Here is a 10,120-nt window from a genome sequence, read left to right as displayed (position 1 = left end):
CCTGTAGCCTAGTCACTAAACTCACTGAGCTATCTGGGTTAAGTATTAATGCAGTTATGGTTTCATAAACTCGAGGCCAGAATACAATTGTACAATATCAAATGGGACTACACCGCCTGGAGAGAAGGGGTACAGTATAAGCGGCAGCTTCAACTTAAAGGCAGATTTTTACGACCCCGAAACACAGCTATATCGTTGGCCTTACTAATTTAGTAACAGAAAGAAACAAAAATAATAAACCAGATACAAATTAGAAGATTGTTGTACTCTAGCATAAAGGGCATGTAGTCCGGTATAATTTTCTGCTTTTTATCAGCTGCTTGCTTTGTTCAATCTTCGCCTTTGAAGATGGAAGCAGTATATTTCTCCGAAATCTCAATAAAATTCTACCAAACCTCACGGCGTTACATTCCATAAGATGCTATTTTTCATAGCCACAGTTGCGATAACTTCAAATCCAACAAGATATAAAATCGACAACAGAGCAGAAAGAGATTAAACTGGCTCACGTCATTTGAAAATCTTCTTAGCATTTCTCAAAGAGAAAGCCGACTGCATTTAGTCGGATCAAACAGAACAGAAGGGAAAGAACTGCATGGTTCAGAGACTCCTGAATACCAGCGTCTATTTCTAGTTCTTATTTTGCATTGCCCATCAAACTTTTCGGAAGCCGGAAATTTCTGTTTGAGAAACGCGCTTTTAAGAATATGTTTTATTTTTACAACTTTATCGATACAAACATAATGGCATTGTTCTGTCCGCTTTATACCAACAATAATTAGACAGCTGGTAGGTAACAAGTCATAATTACTATGAAATGATGTCATTAAAATGCATAAGATCAACTTACATATTTCCTTGACATAAATTTTGGTATGATACTTAAAATTCGCCATTAAATCAGGTATTCCCATGGACACATGAGAGTGGGGGACCAGCGAGGCAACTGTTGTGCTTTGGATTTTCGAAAAAAAAATCATAAGTGAAAGAAAAGACTATACAAAAAAAAAAGATTTCTAAAAGCATGTTCCCTTGTTCTGAATACTATTCGGCGGTCAGTAAAAACAGTTTTAAATGACTTAAAAGTAAGTTTGTTAGTAAAATGTATGGCTCCCCACCAGGACTGCGCCTCCCACGAATATTCCAGTTAGTTTTAAGAGTTCCCCACAAACAGCTACATTCTGAGGAACTTAAAATGTCGTAGGAATCTTTGAAAAAATTTTATTCTAACCTTAACATTGATACCAACCTAACCTATGAATCAGTACGTCCATGACTACCTCTGTATTGTATCTGTCTTCCATATTAATTTGACACCATTTCACATTAATCTGACAGCAAATCACAAAGATATTTCATTTACTGATTCTTGTTTTTCTCAGCGTCGTTAGCTCGGTTGTAAACAGACGGATTATTGTAGTATCTGCCTTGGTAATATCCTTGATCGTTGAACCTGTCATAAGCAGGGTTGTAAGCGGGGTTGTAAGGATTGTAACCTTGGTAACCGGGATAATTCAGATAAGGGTTGGGGTAGTTTGCACGATATCCATTATAATTTCCATACGGATATCTAGTACTGTTATAATATCCCGAATAATATCCAGGGTTGTACGGACCATATGGAGATCCTTCATAATTATTAGGATAACTTCTCCTGTTGTAATATCTGTTGGTGTTGTAGTATCCAGGGTTATAGTAACCTGAGTTGTAGTTGGCGGGGTTGTAGTAACCAGGTTTATATCCCAAGGGATTGTTGTAGTAGTCATAGACACCATTGTAGTAACCATTGTTGTATCTGTAATCTGCTGCTAACAGAATATCTCTATTACAAAACTGAAAAGTATATTTAGTTAACTCCTTAATCTTAATAGTATGCATCCTGTTGTGTGTCATATACCGGATATATAACGTGTATGACGGGGGCAGTCTACAAAACAATATTCGTGAAAAACAAAATAGACACTACTGTATCAACATTTGTTTTGTTTTTCTGTTGACGTTACATGTTTCGGTCTTTATTGTACGCCTGATGATGGCCCAATATAAGGGCTGAAACATGGAGCGTCAACAGAAAACTAAAACAAATGTTGATACAATAGTGTCTATTTCGTTTTTCAGGAATATTATTGTGTAGACTGCCCATATTAGACATAATATATTCCATATAACTCCTTAACTTCCAACCAATATTAAACCTTTAGAGGCTAGTGGTTCTCATATGTACCATCTGCTTTAACTTCATAAAACTGTGTATTCTGTCCAGAGAGCGTACTTATGTGTTTCTTACGATTATAAAAAAAAAAACAGCAATTATTTCTCTACGCAGCGTCAATTTATTAGTACTTTGTGCTGGAGAAGCGGTGCATTTTCAAAGAGGGAGGAAGTGAATTTGTAAATATTATTTAGATAAACTTGAGGTTTAAAACTTCTAAGAAACATTTCCTTGATTTCGTTCTAAATGGCTTAGTTTATTTCCATTGCGCTTGGCCACTTCATGCAGTATTTTATCAAATGTTCGTTTGGAATATCAAAATCAAGCAACGAAGACCAAACTGAATTGTGGCATTGTTTTTAATATTTTAATTTTGTCAGTTATAAAAATGGAGACATATTGGTCAATGTTAGTAATTTCTCAAAGCGTACGTGTTACTCTGCTCATCACCTGCTTTAAAATTATCCAAAAAATGTATTTATGGGTGTCACGCGATTCTCAGAATAAAGAAACAAATCTATATAACATCATTCACTCATTGGTCGTTGTAATAGACACAGAGCCTGTTTTCTCTCGGGCAGGAATTTAATTATTAAATATTACTGAGATGAGTTTTCAAACAAAGGTCAGAAGTCTAAGTTACTGTCACAAAAATTTTTATGAAATTCCTTAAGAAATGTTAACTTGAACCTATCAGAAAATAGCCTCAAATAAAAGATATTTATATCAGAGTTTCTTGGGTGGGGATAATAATTGTCTTCCCATATTCCCGGAAATAAGGGAGGATTTGAAATAAGAAAAGACCGAGCTCACTCTCGTAGCAGTAACGTTACAAACTTGTATTCTGCTGCTGCTTGGTTCAAATCTCGGCCGAGACATTGAATATACGGAATAAGGTCTTTCGTGATTTTCCTCAGACTCTCTGCATAAATGCTAGGATTTCCTCGACTAGGTCATAGCAGCGTTCTTCGAAATCACTTTCTAGTTATAGTCCATCAATCATCCTACCATTCGACACTATACAGAGTGTCCCAGGAGGAAAGTGCAATATGCTGGTAGGTCTTATTCCGAATAGTTTCCGAGATACAGCTATTCCACGGGTACAGCTGCAAAATTGTAGATAAGAAAGAGATATTACCTATTGTTTCTGATACCGGTATTTATTGTTCAAGTGACAAAGTTGGTATAGTTTATCTAGTGTAATACATTTCCGAAAATTCTACTTCAACATCAATGCACTTTGAAACTAGTGTGAGAACATGGCGTGTTGCTCGTCTGTACAGTGTACAGTGTACTGTGCAGTGAAATAGCTCTATCTCGGTGCAACTCGTGTGAGGACATGGCGTGTTGCTCGTCTGTACAGTGTGCAGTGTACTGTAGAGTGAAATAGCTCTATCTCGGTGCAACTCGTGTGAGGACATGGCGTGTTGCTCGTCTGTACAGTGAAATATCTGTATCTCGGAAACCGTTGGGAATAGGACACATGTACACATACACGTTCAGCTTAGAATGTCCGATACTGTGACCTCCCAGAATCCTGACCTTTCATTCGGGACATTCTGCATAATGTAGATACTGATAGAATTTTAAAATGAACCAAAAGAAATCGTTCTCAGAATTAGTGAATTTTTGGACTTCGTCCATTGTCTGCTATTCTAAAGAACACGACGTTTCGGAATTTAGATCTGTTTCCGTCAGCAGGAGAGTGGGCGGGAGACACCCACTCTGTTGACTCTATTAGAAAGAGATAACCTCAATCAGTTCGTTAGAATACAGAACGGTGGACGAACCCCAAACGCAGTAATCCCGCGTGTCGACATTATCAGAACCCTTCAGAAGCTACAGCAGATCTCTCACCTGGTGGAGTGGCTCGCTTGAAGACCTCACGACTCGCGTCCTTCTCCTCTGGCACACCCAGCAAGTCCTCTTCTTCAGAGGCCCTCACGGCTGCCATCAGGAAAAAAGCCACCGCAACCTGCAACACGGTTTAACTGTATCAGCATTTCATATCGGCTGTATAAACATTAAGTGGCCGCGGGGTCTGAGGCTGGGATCGCGGGACATGGATGTCTCTGTGTTTATGCTGTATTTGTGTTGTTTGTGTGTCTTTGCGAAGGGCTGATCCCCAATCTAAGGAGTCCTACCGACTGTGTATAGGATTAAGAAACTGAAAAACGGCCAAGGTCCAACAAAGGGCTGTAGAGCCATAGATAATATAAACATAAACGCACAGTGAGCAAGGCAAGCGGATTTTGTGCCTGCGTGTTTCACGACATCTACACAAGTTCTAAATATAACGGTAAACAGAAAACTGTCCTTGCGCTTAATTACACAGACATGCCATGAAGATTCATGAGGAATTGGTGATGTAAGCCCACGCATATTAACCCCGACACTAGGAGAAGATTGTTAATTAATGATAAGCTGGAAAAGATGTGGAAGGAAGCAGTTATGGTCTAATCACAAAGATCCTCAATGAGGATATTCTGTCACCGATCCATTGAACGTGGGAATCCCAGATACGTGGTTGTATTCCGGGGGGTTTCTGCTGGAATATCTGCCGGGGTAATGTATATCTTGACGGTTGCTTTCGTCAGTCCTTCTATGAGGATTTTGGCGCAATACCTGAACAGCGTCATAGCCGCGTCCTTCCAAATTCCAGTTCGCTAATCATTTCACCACTTGACCACACATAGTGTACATACTGACAGAGCAATAAAAGAGGTAAAGCTATCCCTGTAACAGGTCGTGGAGGTCCATAGAATTGTGATACTTCGAGGCTCCCACATTTTCTAGACAATCGGCTCACAGATGGCGGTGAGGCTGTCAGGCTTACGCGCCGGCTGCGCTATCCCCAGGAAGTTTCCTGGTACACCTTTCTGTTAGAGGCTGAGTCGACCACAGGGCCATAGTGTGGCTGAGAGGATTAGGTCAACTGAAAAATCCAATGGCCTCATCGGGAATCGAATCCGCGACTTTCTGGCTTGTAGAATAGTGCCTTAACCAACTATGCTACCGCGAGCCCCCACCGTAAAACAAAGCACACAGAATACTAGAACTCAGGGCAAGACCCGGCTTCAGGTCAGCTACAGTAGTAAAACTAATTGCATTAATGGGCTATAATATTAATTTCATTATATTTAAATTAATTTTTCTAAAAACCACCAGCTATGCAGTTATGAAATTTGGTCCACATGCAGGCCTTTGTTAAGGGCTGATGGTTACTATCTTCTGGTATGTAACAGAGTAAAGTTCGGTGGAAATTAACCAACGTTTCTGAGGAACATACTGCTTCCATCTTCAGGGTCGAAATGCAAGCTAATTCTTCAGTTGGTTCTTCCTAGCTCCTTAATGGCTTACTCTTGGACCCCGAAAACGGAGGCAGCACGTTCCTCCAAGACATCGGGGAACTGCAAGACTACACGGTGTCACATCCCAGAAGATAATACTCTTCACAGTCACCACTGTAAGATTCTCAAATACAATATTATTGAGAACACTATGCATCTACTGACTTTTGTTTAAATGATTTAATTGCCATTAACATTTCAAAATGATCTTTCTGAAATAGTATTATAAAATATTGTATAAACAAAATGTGGAGATAAATCTCAATTACGTTTGTGCAAAATTTCATAAAACACAACTTTCAGTTATTAGGAAAAGTTAATCTAAATTTGATAATTTCATCATTACGAATATAGGACTTAAATTCCAGTTAGAAGACCAGATTAAACAGTCATTACTGGTTGGGACAAGCTGAATTCATAATAGATCAATAAATTAAATAATTTATAAATTAAATATAATAATATTTAAGTTGTACAACTTGCCAGTTTCATACTGAACATGACTGAGATCAATTACTGCGTCTCCTTGCTGAAGAATAAACCTTCTTTTTATCAGAATGTCTTATTTCCTTCCTATCCGAATTCCAACACCAAACTGCGAAATGCCTGTCACAGCTCCTCGTTTTATATTGCGAATTTCAGCGCCCTGGTGGAGAAACAAAGCAAAGTTCACTAACAAGTAACTCTGTCCTTTTGTAGATTTTTGAGTGATCACTTTTTCTTGCAGTCAGCTCCTCCCAAGATCCTTCAGAAACAGAATAATCATACAAATAACACGTTTATCCCAGCTTATAACCATCTACAAAACGATCTGTTACAGTAACCAATCAAAACGTCTTCTCTTATGCATAAATTTAATTAAAATAATAGCGATTTCCGCTACACAATTGTAGAGTTTGTTATCATATAATGATGTGACGTGCGTGTTAAGATGAAATTATTTTTGACATTGCCTTGTTTAACCTTACAACTAGGATGTAGTGCGCCTTGAGGGAACGGAGACGTCATTTTGTTCGTTTGTGATTCACATTCGTTTAACGCTACAGCAAAGGATCGGTGATTCAATCAGTATGTATGCTGCCTTCCCGATAATGATTGTTAGCTATTATATGTTCTGCCATGCAGCTGAAGTCACAATTATCATCATTATTGTCGCGACTATCGTCACTAATTCGCTGTGGACTTAATTGCATCGGACGGAATTTCCAACTGAACTGAACCTTATTACTTTCATACTATAAACGCTTGCACGTTCCGCCCACAATAAGACACACACGATTCCTACTACAGCAAATTCAGAATATATTTCACGCGAGGGAGGGTCTGAGAATGCTCTTCCTTCAGGAACATACGAGAACAATATTTCATAAAGGTAAAGGTAAAGTTGTCCCTGCACTTAACTAATTAAGCACTACGCCATGGAGGTGTATAGGGGAGCAGATATATAGACCCATATTTTCTTGGTCTCGGTATGAATTGAAGGTCTGGTCAGCTTCACGCCCCGGCCGCTATAGCTCCGGGAAAGAGCCCCCGGTGCCCATTGTATAGGAGGCTGGGTGGACCTCAGAGTAGTTCTGGACGATATGCAAAAGTGCAAATTTTTACCCTACCGGGACTTGAACTTCGACCTCTTGGTCGTCCAGCCTGTAGCTAGTTGCTATACCGACTGAGCTATCCCGGGATCTTGATAAGTGATTATACTTGATTCAATGAGATCTGTTAAACTAATACACTTGTTCTTGAAGCCAAGAGTTGAGTTAACGTTGCGTAAGAGCGGACTATATACACACTACGCCTACTGCAGTAACAATATCCAGCCCCTCAGAGAAGAGGCGTAAATCCATTCGTTAGATAGGGCGGTTCGCCGCACGACTCTTCAAAATTTGTACTTACATCACCTTACAGCAGAATATTTGAGATAATGAGTGACGTCACTCCAGAACCTGCCAATTCGCAGGAGAACATGCATTACACTTGAACTTTAGAAGATAAGTCACGCGCATGAAACAAAACCAACAGCAGATAGCAAGGCCGCTCCATAACTCAGGCGGTTAGTCGCCGGCTTCCCACCGCGGCGTCCCGGGTTACGTCATGTGGGATTTGTGGTGGAGTACAGGTTTTCTTTGAGTACTTCTGTTTCCCCTGCCATTTCTCATTCCACCGACTGGTCCACACTCATCATCTATCATCCGGGGCTGGTGCAATAAACAAATCAATGGCCGACGTACCAAGTAGACTCAGTCTCACCCCACCCCAAGAACCAAAAAAGCAGTAGGTACCAACTGAGGACGTCCATTTTGCTGTACTTCTCACGGCCGTTGCATTACATTTATTTGGGCCCACTTATTCACAGGGAACGGTGGGGCACAGCCACCTCTGTAAGAGCCTCAAATCCTACAAACTTGTTCCCGTGTTTAATTAAGATATATGGAGGAATTGAGGTATAGTTCGACGCATTCATAACCTTGACACTACATGGAGACAAGTGTTGTTTCATGTCCCAGCAACTTTACCCAAACAGAAGTAAGCAATAGGCAATGGATAAAATGGATGAACAGGAAACGGGAAGAGATCTGGAAGGAGGAGGTCATGGCCATATTAAGATACTACACAGTGTGTTATCTGGAGTGGACTGAGGAAAACAACTACTGTTCCTACCGAGATTCACACCGGAAAGTGATTTGTGTTAGTGTTAAGGTGCGGCCACACAGAGCGCTACGTACGCTATGTTCGCTATACGAACAGAAAAATATCTCCCTTTATTGCAAATGTGACTGGCCACACAGAGCGCTACGCTATGTTCCCTATGTTAGCTGCGTCGCAGAGTGTACACAGCGTACGTAGCGTACGTAGCGAACATAGCGTACGTAGCGCTCTGTGTGGCCGAACCTTTACTCCGGCGTGTTCAATAGCACAGATGCAGTGAAGTGGGTTTATATAACAGGAGTTTAGATTGACATTTTCGTACATTTCGGGATGTGAGGCGGAATGAAAAGCGGTTGTCTGTTTTTTGATAAGTATCAGCCGAAACGCCATAGAAGTTGTATCAAGGGCGCTGTTGATATAATCCAATTTTCCGTTCCAAAGACGGCTGAAATGCCCGTTCTCAGAATCGCCTCGTCTTCTACAGACGCTGCACGACGAGGAAATACATCAGAAGAAGAGGTGGAAATAATAGCACTATACATTAAAATCTATTCCGAATTCTGCAGCAAAATTAACTGCATGTAGGATGTACGGCTGAGAACAGGAATGCATGTAGGATGTACGGCTGAGAACAGGAATGCATGTAACATTGTGTTGAGAAAGCCAGAAGAAAATAGACCACTTGGAAGACTTAGATGTAGGCGGAAGGATAATATTAAAATAGATTTTATGGAGATAGCATAAGGTGGTATGGAGCAGACTGATTGGCTCTGGATAGGGACTAGTGCAGGGTTCTTGTGAACACGGTAATGAATCTTCGGGTTCCATAAAATATGCAAAATTTTTAAGTGACTGAGCAACTGGCAGCTTCCCAATAAGGGCTCAGATCCATGGATAAAGTTAGTTCGTTCGCTCGTTAGCAGCTAAATTAATTGCAAACTAAGAACTAAGTTTCCGATTATGCAACATATGAGGTGAATAATTTGCTGCTGCAGGCTGAACGATTGAGGGGTCGGAGTTCGAGTTATGGTAGGGTCAAGAATTTTCTCTACTCTACGCTATTCCATTCAGCTTCCTATCCAATGGGTACCGGGAGTAAAGCGGCCGGGGCATGAAGCTGACCACTCACCTCCGGCTAGTGCCGAGGTCAAGAAAATGTGGATCTATACATCCACTCCCCCCATACGCCTTCATCATGTAGTACTTAATTCGTTGAGCACAGGGACAACTTTAGCCTTTTACTTTTTTACATATATTGTAATAAAGTATAAAAGGTAAAACTATCCCTGTAACAGGCCGTGGAGGCCCATAGGGTTGTGAGATGTTGAGGTACCCAAATTATCTAGACAATCGGCTCACAGATAGCGGTAAGGTTGTCAGCCTTACGCGCCGGCCGCCCTTTACCCCCAGGAATATTCCTGGTATTCATTTCTGTTAGAGGCTGAGTCGACCCCGGGGCCATAGTGCGGCTGGAAGGTTTAGGTAAATTGAAAAATTCACCTCATCGAGATTCGATCCCGCGACCTTCCGGCTTGTGGCATAGTGCCTCACCAACTACGCTACCGCGTTTCCCTTACATATAGTGTAATATAATTAATTAACTGGCTGAGGGAACCAGAAATTTCATGATAAAAGGTATCCTGTCGAAGAATCGAACCAAGCACTCTTGAATGCGAGTCTACAGCTGTGGCAACGCAAATTCGGCAAGTGTCAATTACTTTAGTTGTCTTACATTTATATTTTACATTTCTGGATAATTAAAAGCTTGGCCACTATATTAATTGGTAGTCTCATTAAATTAATGACGCCTACGTTCTACGTTATGCATTGCAAGTTACATGCGGATAGTTACGAAGCAGTGTTTATCCACGAGGGATGACATTCAAATTAAATCCACGATTCTCCAATTAAC

The 10,120-nt window shown here is 40.6% G+C and overlaps 1 protein-coding gene across 3 annotated transcripts; it reads right to left on the bottom strand.

Annotated features, from left to right (window-relative positions):
* Positions 1-510: 510 nt before the first annotated feature.
* On the bottom strand, positions 511-6,260 carry LOC111861701 (eukaryotic peptide chain release factor GTP-binding subunit-like). Of its 3 annotated transcripts, none has more exons than XM_023846478.2 (3): positions 6,046-6,260; positions 4,070-4,187; positions 511-1,808 (listed from the first exon to the last, which is right to left on the bottom strand). In XM_023846478.2, exons 1-3 carry the CDS (start codon positions 6,061-6,063, stop codon positions 1,360-1,362), a joined length of 585 nt encoding a protein of 194 aa, XP_023702246.1. In that variant the 5' UTR covers positions 6,064-6,260; the 3' UTR covers positions 511-1,359. The 3 variants fall into 3 exon arrangements, with proteins under 3 accessions (XP_023702246.1, XP_023702249.1, XP_023702248.1); XM_023846481.2 differs by having other exon boundaries at positions 511-1,802; XM_023846480.2 differs by having other exon boundaries at positions 511-1,805; positions 6,046-6,255.
* Between the last annotated feature and the right edge of the window lie 3,860 nt (positions 6,261-10,120).

This window comes from Cryptotermes secundus, unplaced genomic scaffold (assembly GCF_002891405.2).
Source record: "Cryptotermes secundus unplaced genomic scaffold, Csec_1.0 scaffold201, whole genome shotgun sequence".
Lineage (NCBI taxonomy): Eukaryota > Metazoa > Arthropoda > Insecta > Blattodea > Kalotermitidae > Cryptotermes > Cryptotermes secundus.
Note: the sequence above shows the minus strand (reverse complement) of the source record. Positions and strands in the feature narration are given on the sequence as shown.

Coding starts and splice junctions, on each gene's coding strand:
- LOC111861701 (XM_023846478.2), bottom strand. Junction 1,809..4,069: donor CAAGCGAGCCACTCCACCAG/GTGAGAGATCTG, acceptor ATATTCTGTTAG/CAGCAGATTACAGATACAAC.